General features: G+C 39.6%; 1 protein-coding gene across 23 annotated transcripts in view; it reads right to left on the bottom strand.

The window, feature by feature from the left end:
* FN1 (fibronectin 1) overlaps nt 1-12,923 on the bottom strand; it is a 68,839-nt gene that overhangs the window by 39,228 nt on the left and 16,688 nt on the right. For all 23 annotated transcript variants that reach the window (XM_051848217.2, XM_070071506.1, XM_051848221.2 and 20 more), the window contains exons 13-20: nt 8,420-8,541; nt 7,140-7,320; nt 6,770-6,946; nt 5,467-5,595; nt 5,282-5,371; nt 4,527-4,721; nt 3,502-3,774; nt 1,976-2,242 (exon numbers count right to left, since the gene is read on the bottom strand). In XM_051848217.2, coding sequence (XP_051704177.2) covers nt 1,976-2,242; nt 3,502-3,774; nt 4,527-4,721; nt 5,282-5,371; nt 5,467-5,595; nt 6,770-6,946; nt 7,140-7,320; nt 8,420-8,541 — 1,434 coding nt within the window. The remainder of the gene's footprint in view (nt 1-1,975; nt 2,243-3,501; nt 3,775-4,526; nt 4,722-5,281; nt 5,372-5,466; nt 5,596-6,769; nt 6,947-7,139; nt 7,321-8,419; nt 8,542-12,923) is intronic.

Genomic DNA, 12,923 nt, shown 5'->3' with positions numbered 1-12,923 from the left:
TTTTTCTAATGAAATTAGTTTGACTCAGTGTTCTATCCAGTGACATATACTTTATAACACAGCATAAAATAGTATATCTAATATATGAGCCTCCCAAAATACTTAAAATATATTATATTGACCCACTATCTCCACTTAATCATTGTTAGCATCGTTGAAAATGCTTTTTCTTTTATAAGCATTCCATCCAACAAAAGAAACTACATAAAATAGGTCTCATACTAAGGAATGAGAAAGACGATTATATAATTTTACATTTCAGTAAAAGATGGCATCTACTGAAAGACTATATTCACTGAAGTTCTCCACACTAATTCGATGAAGAACATCCATAAGAAATTCGTATTTAAAAGAAATTCTGAGACCTTCACTTCACAAATTATTAATCAATTTTAGGTTATGTCAGATCCTTGTAACATAAAATAGAAAAATTATAGAGTGAATTTACTTGCAAATTAAAAGAAAATGTTACTTGTTTATGATTAACAATTACTTAGGAAAAAGTCTTCACTGGGCAAACTTCATATACCAAATTTAAGTGGAAGGAAATGTTTGGCAAATTATGACTTTCTAGGAGAAGTTTATAGAATGTCCTCTGGAAAGTAAATTTTAGGCTTTTCCTTTTTAAAAAAAAACAAATGAGTAGGCATTGACTTTTTGGGTGCTTTTTCACACTATATTTTTCAATTAGTCAGAGTATGTCTTACTGAAAACTCTGGGAAAATTTAGACCTAGTACACAGTTCTAATACATGCTGGAAAAAAGTGCTCATATTATGTGCTTCCATAATTCAAATTGCCAAGTTGAAAACAGTAGAGAATGTTTAACTAGGAGTAGCAATTTCATAATTATTTGTTATAAAAATGGAATGTACTTAGTAAATTCAGTTTTCAGGAAGACCTTCATTGTGATACAGATATGTAGGAGATTTAAGACCACTTCTAAAATGTTGAGCAAACTGACAGGAATGACCAAAAATTATTGTTAGTATTTTCCCCTCTGTGGAATTTCAAGAGTAATTTATGGGAAAAAATGCTGTTCTGTTCTGCAGAAGTAGTTCAATCTTCTGTAGCCAACACTCATAAAGAAATCATTTCCTTAGCTTCTTGTTCTATTGGCTGGTTTCCACTCAATCTGTTGATATTTTTTATTCAGCATTTATGGCTATCATTTGATGCTGAAAGTAACAGAATGTAGACTAGGTGATTTTTTTCTTGCCTAACTAGTGTTTGGACAATTCGTTTCATGCAATAAAATTTATTTAATAACAGGACGTTTTAAACCCACAAAACTCAGGGTGCTAGCCCTAAAGGATATAATGAACTTAGCAATGTTTACAAATCAACACAATGCTTTCTTCATTAAGGAAATCTTTTTTTTAAAATTTATTTGACAGATAGAGTTAGACAGTGAGAGAGAGAGAGAGAGAGACAGAGAGAAAGGTCTTCCTTCCATTGGTTCACCCCCCAAATGGCCGCTACGGCCGGCACACTGTGCCGATCCGGAGCCAGGAGCCAGGTGCTTCCTCCTGGTCTCCCATGTGGGTGCAGGAGCCCAAGCACCTGGGCCATCCTCCACTGCATTCCCGGGCCACAGCAGAAAGCTGGACTGGAAGAGGAGCAACCGGGACTAGAACCCAGCGCCCATATGGGATGTTGGCACCACAGGCAGAGGATTAGCTAAGTGAGCCATGGCGCCAGCCCCAAGAAAATCTTACTACAAAATAATTATCAGGTGAACTAAACAGCACACTTTGTGATTTACATTCTGGCACAAGCTTCTCGGGTTGCTGCAGACCAATCACAAACCATGATCCATCAGCCAGTCCGTGGAGCATACTTTGAGTAGCATCACTTTAAACTATGGGCTGTTTTTTTTTTTTTAAATTAACTTTTGCAAAATTGATGAACAAAAGAGAATCTAGTTAAGAATCTATGGCATCACTAGGAAAAAACTCATTTAAATGTTAACTTACGAGTAGTAAAGACCCCAGTGACTTTGGGGCTCTGGTTGTTGCCTTTCACAGCTATAAGGGTCACAGTGTACTCAGATCCAGGCTGTAGATTACGGAGTAGGTACTTTGAGGCTGTGGGCCCCACATTGTGCTGCTTGGGCTGGCCTCCTCGGGTTGGGCCAATGGTCAGTTGGTACCCTGTTATGCGGGCCCGAGGTGGAGTCCAAATAACCAGAACACTTGAGTCCGTCTCATTGACAAACTGGAGGTTAGTGGGAGCATCCAGTTCTAGAAAAAAAGATGTAACATGTCAAGAAATACTTAGATTAGTAATCATCACACTGAAATCTTAAAGCTTGATGAAATATTCCAAATTTTCTCTCCTTAAGGTTGAAACTAAGTGGAAGTCACAACCTTGGAAAAACTGAGCCATTAAGAGACTGAGTGCTATCTGCCAAAACTTTGTGTCAGTCATGAGAAATTGCTGATCCTTTCACTTGACTATGATCCTTTGGAAAATCTAATTTTCTAGCAAGGCTTTCCCTTTACAATGAGAAACTAGAGTCACATGATGGGGATGGTGCAAAAAAACAAGGCAAAACAAATTTACTGAACTCTGAGTCAAACAGATTAAGAGGGATAAAAGCCCAAAGGAATGAGGGAAGAAGATGGCTTCAGATGGATCAAAAACAATTTTCTATGCCTTGTTTGAATAAACAGTTCTTTAGGAAAACAGCAGTTATTTTCAAATGGTTCAGATTAGCCAATAATTAGAACATCTAGTTAGAACCTCAGACTCGCGGTAGGCACTACTGGAGAGAGTCCTGTCAATTGTGGGTTTCCTTCTTAAGCAGGAAAACCTGCAGTCTCCCCACAGAAATTTAAAACATCTTTTAGGTAGAGGAAATCTTTCAGACGTTGTAAGCACAGTAATTGAGAGCACGGGCTTTGGAATCTGAAAGATGTAGGTTTTAGAGCTAGAGCTATCATTTCTATTCCTGTGACTTAGTAGTTTCAGGACTTTTTAAAATCCTCAGTTTCTTCATATCCAACAGGAATGGTAACACGATCTTCCTTCACAAAGTCAAAAGGATGATTAAACATGAGGAGGAAGTCTTGTAAAAAATCGAGCAAACTGATGCCCAACTACACTGAGAATCATTTTTTACACTCTACTGTGAAACAGTTAAGAGCCTACATTTTTAACTTTGATCTAGAAATATTTAGTTACACACAAAAAAAATGAACCCATGTTATCAGTCCAAGTGCCAATTAGCAAAGGAAATTAGGTTCTCTTATGTTCTCCCTTCTCAGTGTCATTCCCCTGGTCCATGCATCTTGGTAATGGGCTACCACTTAGCAGCCATGGAGCTCGTGTGAGTTTCATTTTTCAAATTTAATGTGCTTTATGTCCCCTACACACCCCCTTATTTTCTGGGTATTTTCCTACTCCAGCCCAGGAGTGGATAGGACACTACACTTCATCACAGGCTGGAAGTGAGGGTGGAGAATTGAGGCAGGAGGGTAAAGTCAGGAGCAGGACGTACTGGTTGCCTGCTGTGCGGTCAGAGGCCTGCTCTCCCGTCCATGGTTCACGGCAAAGACCTTGAAGTAATAGGTGACTCCGGGGGACAGCCCAGTGATTTCTGCAAAGGTGTTCCTGCTGACAGGCAGCCTCTGCCCATTCTCCCCAGGCAGGTGGACAGGGAGCACATCCACACGGTAGCCGGTCACTGCGCTGTCAGGGGGTGTCCACATGATGGTGACCTTCACGTCCGTCACTTCCACAAACTGCAGGTCTTTGGGAGGGGGGACTTCATCTAACAGACAAGAGCCAACCAATCACTCACAGTTCCTGCTGAAGATTATTTTTTTTAAATGGCTTATTTTCCTGGACATGCTAAGCAATTCACAGAGCCTCTTGCTGCAGAGCAATACAGTTTTGTTTTAAGCAGATAATATGCTTTCTTTGCACACATTTTAATGGTTCAGTCATGCTGCTCATGGTATGATATTTGAAGCATTTATCTAAAATATATAGATGAGCAAGTGAGTTTCCAGCATATGAAATATCATATGGGGGCTGGGGAGTAAACACACACACACACAACTGCTAGATAAATATGGAAAAAAGTGGTGGTTTTTGTTTCACTGAATCATTTTATGATACTTAAGAGCAACAGCTGAAATGACTCTTAAGCTTCTGGGGAAAATATGAAGACTTGAGGGGGTTAGCTTTTACTCAAAAAGGCCAATAGCTGGCTTTGATGGTACTTTGTACTGTAGACATTTCAGCTGAATATCCCAAGTTTAGGGGAAAAACTAGTATACAAAATTTCTTGGCTGTAGAGTAGAATGGCTGACAGAGACAAAACCACCTTCCTCAGATTCAGTCTTTGGCTTTACACTTTCAGCCCTCTGCAGGAGGCCAATGGAATGAACACAACCGAGGGTGGCTTAATTCTCCAACAGAGAAGAGGGTACAAATGTTACCTGCTCCAGCCCTAAGGGTACAGATGCTACCTGCTGGAGCCCTAACAGATAGGACGCCATACAGTCTCTCTGAAGTTACCTGAACGTGGGACACCGGTAGTTTCTTGCTGGATGAAAACAGGAGCACTCTCTTGGTTTTCTTCCACAGCATAGATTGTGATGTTATACTGAACACCAGGTTGCAAGTCACTGAGAGTGACGGAGTTGGCAGTTTCTGGAAGGTTGAGTTCCGTGCTACTACCTTCCACAGATGGTGAGTAGACTACTCTGTATCCTGCAGGGGCATGAGAAAGAAATGATTCATAAGACAGTGGGGCTTGAGCTGGCATTGTGGCGTAGCAGGTTAAGCAGTCCTTGTGACATGTGCATCCCATATGGGCACCAGTTCAAATCCCAGTTGTTCAACTTCTGATCCAGTTCCTTGCTAATGTGCCTGGAAAGCAGTAAAGCATGGCCCAAGTACTTGGGCCCCTGCCACCTATGTGGGACACTCAGATAAAGCTCCTGGGTTCTGGCTCGGCTTGGCCTAGCCCTGGTAACTGTAACTACTTGGGGACTGGACTAGTGGGTGAAAAGTCTCTCTCTCTCCATAACTCTGCCTTTCCAATAAATAAAATAAATCTTTAAAAGAAAAAAAGAAAGAAAGCAGGGCTATGAGACTTGAAAACACTCAATTACACACACACACACATGCACACACAAACACACAAAACACCTCTAAAAATTGTATAAGACATTTAAAGTGATATACTGTTCCACAGCCAGAGCCCGCCCCTCCATACCTATACTGTCAAGATGAACCCAGTGGCCAAGGAAGGATGGGGCTGAGCTGACCTGTGATGGGTGCCTGGGGTCTGCTCCAGCGGACAACAATCGAGGTATCATCAACTTGGTCCACAGTAGGGTCAGGGGGTGCATCAGGTGCTAAGAAAGAAAGAAAGGTAGACACGAGCCAAACATCAGGAAAGGTCGCAGTCTATGCTTTAGGATTGTTTTAACACTATGCAGCACACATGTACCTGTTGTCTGTGAAGTAGACAGGATCAAACTCTGCTTTCCTTCTTCAGATATCTGATAGACATTTACAATGTATTTTCGGCCAGGAAGCAAGTCTGGGATGTTTACAGAAGTGACTGTGCTTGGAAGATCTTTGAAATAAAAAGGAAAGGTTACCAGTTAGGGCAAAGCAACTCTTCACATGACTACATAGCTTATAAGGAAAGTATTTGGTAAGTAACAGAGTACCTAAAATGTAATGTATTGGAGTGAAATGGACATTTGGAGATGTGATGATTGTTTACAACCCTTGCCTCTACTGTTGAGGAGTTTATTTCTTCATACTATTTGTTCAACTCTTTACTTAGTGTAGGGTTAACCTATGACTGTTAAGTAAATTGAAAGTAGATCTTTCTAAAATTGGGAGTGGGAACAGAAGAGGGAGGAGGAAGAAATGTTGGAGCATGGCTGGGAGGGAGGGTAGGGTGGACAATGTCACTGTGTTCCTAAATCTGTATATATGAAATACATAAGACTTGTATAACTTAAATAAAATTTTAAAAAATAAGGAAACTATTTTTAAAACTGTATATTCAAGGGGAAAAAGACTAGAAGGAAGTATACTAATGGATAATCAGTAACTATCAAGGTACCATGAACTCTTTGCATCTTCCAACCTTTTACTTTAAAATGCAAAATTGTTAAAATCCACTGCCAAATTCTCCCTGCGTGAGCTAGGATAGCAGTTAAGGACAGAGGAATGGCAAGGGTGAGAGTAGCACGGAGATTCTTTTTTCCTGATCTGGGTTATGGTCACATGGGTAGATTCAGCTTATAAAATCTCATCCAGTTCTAAGCTTAGGATTTGTGTCCCTTTCAGTATGCTTGTTATACTACAGTAACATTCTGTAAAGGCCCCTGACTACGAGAGTTTGGAAAGCATGAATGAGAGTACTGTGAATTCCCAAAACCTAACATTACCAGCTGTAGTGCCCATTCTGGTGATTAATAAAATGCAAAAAAAATAGCTTTTGTTCCATGAAACTGCACCCAAGCAAATGCATGGTGCATGTTTCACTGGGACTAGGAAAATGTGAGGTTGGCTCAGAAAAAAAAAAAAAAAAAAAAAAAAAAAAAAAAAAAAAAAAACCAGCTTAGCTCTAGAAAGTTTCAGTGCTCCTAGTTTCTGCCAGGGGTAGTTTGTCCAGGCTGAAGCATCAACTAGCTCCAAGGGACAAAAACCACCTGCCTAGAAGGCCCCTCCCATGGTGAGGGGCTACCCAACAGCCCCTCCAAAGCTGTCACATCGAGGTGCGTTGAACTTACCAAGGTACTTGGGCTCATCTCCCTCCTCACTCAGCTCATACTCCACCAGGAATCCTGACACAGTGTCGGAAGCTGAGACCCACGAGACCACAAAGCTGCTGGCTGTGATTTCAGTCACGGATTCAGAAGTGGCCACAACAGGCGACAACGGCGTCGTTTCCCCTGTCACTGTGTTGCCTACAGAGTTACACAGGGAGAGGAAAGTGAGCCTTCAGCCATCTGGAATGTTTACCACCTTGGTCTGCAGAGTAGCACTCTTAAATACATGGAGGTGGCATGCCCGGGAGAATATGAATTGAGGACAGCACTTCCTGAGGGCAGCCCCACTCTGAGAACTTGGGCACAGACACGAGGGTGGTGGGGCACGTACTGGTCACAGGTGTGCTCGTGCTGGTGGTGGTGAAGTCGAAGCGTGTCACCTCTCTGTGGCCGTACTGCTGGATGCTGATGAGCTGCCCCTCATACATTACTCCTGGTCTCAGGCCTTTGATGGTATAGGAGTTTAGGTGGCCTGGAATGGTGGCTTCCTTCCAACGGCCTACTGAATTTTTCTGAAAATTTAAAAAGAAAAATGATCACACACATGTGTACAAAGATGGACATTCAGAGATGATATGCAATGATCTTCAAAATAGAATGAGGCTTACGTAGCTCCATTCTGGGGGAAATCCTGGAGAACTGGAATCAGAACAGGGACCTGTGCCAAGTTTGTTAGTATTAATAATGATCATTAGAGTCAATAATTATGGATAGTCTGCCCTGTGCTATGCTCTGTGTTGTTTCACTTGAATTCTCCCATCAATTTCCATCTTTCTTCCTCCTTATTGTCCCATTTTACAGGTGGAGAAACTGTTATGTCCTGCACTCAAGATCACACCATTTTAGATGCTGGGTACCTTCTTTTCTGCCAGATGCATTATTTAATATCAGTGACATAGTTAAGATGAACCTAAGTTTCACCTCTCCCAGTGTCTTCATTTCTGAAAGGAACACAGGTATACTCTTCTCTAACATGGGAAAAGGCCATCTATTCTGTCTTTTAACGTGCTTGGGATATACTTCAAGATTTATGCTGTGCAGATACACTCAAGGTCACTTTGTGACTCAGTTCCTAGGGCCATTATAAACAACTGGGCTGCCTCTGTGACTCACTCTTGGGTATGAACTACGCCATCATGAGTGGCTGGCCAACTTTGGGCAAGGCTGCAGAAAAATGCAATTCACGTTTACTTAATCTTTTGTTCCCAGTTTACATTTTCACATCCTGTCCAACTTCATTAATAGGTCATAAAACTCATTGCAATAAAATATGTGGAAAAGAAACACTCATTTCAAACAAGATGAACAAGTGTAAATACCCTAAACAGAAATCTGTCAAAACACACTCTTATATCCAATGATTTTCTAAAATTAAAATATCATCCAGTGTCTCAATAATTTAAATACTCAATTGGGCTGGCCTTGTGATACAGCAAGCTAAGCTTCCACCTACAGCGCTGGCAATTCCATAATGGAGCGCCAGTTGGAGCCCTGACTACTCTGTTACAGATCTGTTGGCTGAAAAGCAAGGAAAAAAGAAAAAAAAAAACACAAAAACATAAACCATGAGACAACACACGCAGTATCCAAAGTTTGTAGAGGTATACTCACAGGTCTCCACCTGAGGATGTACTTGGAGATGTGAGATGGTTCTGGTGCATTCCATTGAATGGGGTGGGAGTTCGGCTGACTGGGGGTCTCAGTAATAATTACTTGGACAGGACCACTTGTGCCTGAAAATAAGTATGTGGTATTTGTTTATCTTGGGTATCTATTCACTTCTACTAAAAATTTAATGTGCATTGTCATTGTTAAAGACAGTTTTACCTATAATAAAATATAAGCATAATAAAAATTAGCTGGGATTAGTTAATCTTTTATATACTGACATTGGAAGTCAATGTAACACATCCAACTTTTAGCAGTTAATTGTCCGTCCCTCTTATGAGAAATGAAAACAGCATTTATTTATAACACATATATTTAAAAAATTTAAATTCCTCTTAGCTTAGTCTCTGTTCTAGTTTTAAAGTAAGAATTGGGAGACAATAAGGGATCTGCCCTAACACAAAAGATGTGATACAGATTATAGACTTTACTTACTTACTATTGTAAAACTTCTTTCAAAGCAAATTTTTTTCCTTTTTAAAAATTTGTATTAATATAAAGAGAACAGATTTCATGTATTTCACAGATACAATTCTAAGAAGATAACCATACTTTCTCCCTCTTTACCTCCCTCAAGTCCTCCTCCTTCCTTCTTTTTCTAAAAACAAATTTTAATTAGTGGAAGTCTTTATCAAGAATGAATCTATTTAACAAGGAAATATTCCCAAGGCCATGTTACACGATGTAAACAAACACAATTCTAAATGGGTGAGAATCAGACAAATAGGCAAAGGTAATGATTAAAGACAGTTTTATTTCTCATCTGTCTAAGCTTTCTATCCATTGAGAAGAAGAAATCTAGCTTTACTTTCACTCAAGAAGTATATTTTAAAATCATCAAGTTATTAAATCAAACATTTTCTTCCAAAGCAGTAATCCACTGAAATGACACTTTGAAGTATAAATTCAACACTTCCACATCTTGGGATGAATGATAGTTACCAATAAAATTTGAAGTATGGATTTGATTCTTTTGTTTAAAAAAGAAAGTTAAGGGAAGGGAATCAATTTCTAAATAGACTTTGTTTATGATGATAATAGAATACCTGAAAAATGTATGCTGGCAGGACAGAAAATTGTGTTTTCCTAAACACTGTCTGTATTCCTATGTCAATCAATGTTCAACCTACTAAAAATTAAAAAAAAAAAAAAAAAGTTCCAGGGCGAGCCTTATAGCTCAGTGGATAAAACCATTGTCTGCAATGCCAGCATCCCATATGAGTTCTAGCTGCTCTGCTTCTGATCCAGCTTCCTGCTAATTCACCTGAGAAAGGAGCAGAATAAGACGTTGGCCCCTTGCACCCATGTGGAAGAGCCAGATGGAATTCCAAGCTCCTGGCTTTGGCCTGGCCCAGCCCCAGCCATCACAGCCATTTGGGGAAGGACCTGCAGATGGTAGATCTCTCTATGTCTCTGTCTTTCCCTTTCTCTCTGTAACTCTGCCTTGCAAAAAAATAAATAAATCCTTTTTTTAAAGTTTCTTATAACAAGCTTTCCAAAAATTTCTTATTGATAGAATTGTTCAAACAGTACAAAATTCTGCTATTTAATAAAGGACTTAAAATTAGTAATAGATTTAAGTTTCTGGAAGCTCCTAGGGAAAAATATATTGATTTTCAAACTTAATTATTATCTTAGCTGTTAAGTTCTCTTGGAAAACAAAGCTTGCTCCAGCAGAACAAACATGCTACTTTTGGAACTGTGTGTACTCAGAAGCTTAAGGATAAATACTCACTTCTACACTGGGAATACTCCCAAGCTGGTTGAGGCTTACAAATGTTTCCTGAGTCTTAATTTCATTTAGTACATGTATTTCCAAGCCACATGAATGCTGAAATTCACATATGACATTCCCAGTTTCCCATTCTAAAGTAGCACAGACTTCCCAGGACATGCAAGATGTCTAAATCAATTGGCAGGTTCCAATGGTGCCCTTTGAATCACCCCTTCTGTTCACAAAAACCTCACCAGTGGAAGTAAGTTTTTAAAGATGACACTTACCCATAAGCTTGGAGTGTGGCCATTTAGTACTTTCTTGTAAATGGAAATATGGGTCTATCATGTCCTTAAATCATTTATGATAATTGGCATAAGGTTAACTATTGACCCTTTAAAGAAATTGTATTATACTCTCCTCAGGTAAAGAGACACATGATATGTGTATTTTTAGTTTGTCAACCATGATTTTGAGGGGAAAAACTTCTGATGGCTTTTTAAGTTTATAAAGACAACACAAATGAATTTTACAGTCCCTTATGACTGGTCATCCTCCTATGGCCACAGAGACAGGCAGAGGGTAAGAAGGGGGAAGAAGGAGAAACAAAAAGACTCTGGTGATGATTTTACACTGATCCTAGTGGCACAATCCCAGAGAAGCTTGTTTTCTTAATGAAACTTCAATCAGTGAAATTCTGTTCTAAAATGTAGGCTTATGCCATAGCCCACCTTTAATGTAACTACACTGATCAGCATTAGGGACTTAGCACACCTTCTCCCCAGAAGTAAAGAGACTGTGTAAGTTATTTGCTGGGTCAATTAAATTCCTGTTCATCACTATACTCTGCCCCATACCACAAAGAATTTGAAGACAGGGAAGCTAAACATTGTTTTGTTATTTTTGCATTATTTAGATGTCAATTTTTGATAAACCTTTTGATAATGACTAATTGGTACAATGTTTTAAATTAACCTATTTCACATATATGATCATCACTGTGGAATTGTTATTTCCCCTCTTATTTAATATGATCAAGCTAACAATAATATAGTGAAGTAAAGATTTGATATGGTGCTAATATTTTTAAAATCAGTTGAAAACAAGGTCAAAATGAATTATTTCCAGTAAAGGTGACCCTGGAGAAGTTAAATATTCATGATTTTTTACTCTATCCTCTTTTTCTCTATTTAATTTGCTGAGATCTGTTCTTTCCTAGTTGCTTATTGACAAAACAAATGCCTCTTATCTTCTGTTAGTTTGAACAACTCTACCAAGTCCTCTATTAGAGCAACAAACAAGGCAAGGCTCAGAGACAACCTTCTGGTAATTTGCTCTGTGTTCTTCCCACACTCTCAAAACCCCACACACGAGGCATGAACCATTTAGCAAACCAGGTACACGGATAAGCACCAGAGTAGATGAAGTCAAAAGTCAGTATTCTCTCCCTCAAACTCCTTCTATGCTCAAGGGGGCTCTTGGTGTTACCCTTTTTAGAGAGTAGGAAAAAAGTCAATTTGTAGATTTCAACACAGAAGGACTCCTTCCTATTCAGATTTTATCTTTAACCTGTCTACCTACATGCTTCCAGCTAACAGCTAGGTGGATAAGCTTATTTTAATGAGAGAGAGCAAAATGTTCTCTAAGTAAATCAGGAGAAGATAATTTTCAGCAAATTGCCGTATCAATAATAATCATAAACATGAAAATACAGGATTTCTTTTAGACATTTCTATCTAAATTATTTAGAATAGATCTCCAAAACATTTATGGAAATTTTGTATCAGGCGCAAACTGCATGGATTTCAATTTCTTTTGCATCAAAATAAACTTATTTCTCTTTTTAAAAAGATGTATATAGGGGCCAGTGCTGTGGCGTAGCGGGTAAAGCTGCCGCTTGCAGTACTAGCATCCCATATGGGCACCGGTTCAAGTCCTGGCCGCTCCACTTCTGATCCAGCTCTCTGCTATAGCCTGGGAAAGCAGTAGAAGATGGCCCAATTGCTTGGGCCACTGTACCCTCGTGAGAGACCTGGAAGAAGCTCCTGGCTCCTGGCTTCGTATTGGCGCAGCTCCAGCCATTGTGGCCATCTGGGGAGTGAACCAGCAGAGCAGATGGAAGACCTCTCTCTCTCTCTCTGCCTCTCCTTCTCTCTCTGTGTAACTCTTACTTTCAAATAAATAAATAAATCTTTAAAAAAAAAAAGATGTGTATATTTATTTGAGAGGAAGAGTGATAGAAAGGGAGAAACAGAGATCTTCCATCTGTTGGTTCACTCCCCAAACACCACCAACAGCTGGACTAGGCCAGGCCAAAGCCAGGAACTAGAAACTCCTTCTGGCTGTTCCACGTGGGTGGCAGGAACCCAAGTAATTGGTCTACCATCTGTTGCCCTGCCTCCCAGATGCATTAGCAGGAAGCTGGACCAGAAGAGGAGTAGCTGGAACTCGACTGGCACTCTGATATGGCATACAAGTGTCTCAAGCAGTGGCTTAAGCCACTGTACCACAATGCCTACCCCCAAAACTATATCTTTTATTTCTTTTTCCATGAACTTTTTTGAAGTACCCTCATACTTTCTGAATTTCTGAATACAGCACTTTTGCAATATTTAAAATTACATAACAATTTTTGAAAAGTTTTAAGTAATTTTTACACCTAAATCCACCAAGAAATGGATTTTAAGAGGCAAGTCAATCTATTCTGTGACCCTGAGAAAGCAGTCATCTTCT

The sequence above is a fragment of the Oryctolagus cuniculus genome, chromosome 3, assembly GCF_964237555.1.
Source record: "Oryctolagus cuniculus chromosome 3, mOryCun1.1, whole genome shotgun sequence".
In the NCBI taxonomy this organism is placed as follows: Eukaryota; Metazoa; Chordata; class Mammalia; order Lagomorpha; family Leporidae; genus Oryctolagus; species Oryctolagus cuniculus.
Note: the sequence above shows the minus strand (reverse complement) of the source record. Positions and strands in the feature narration are given on the sequence as shown.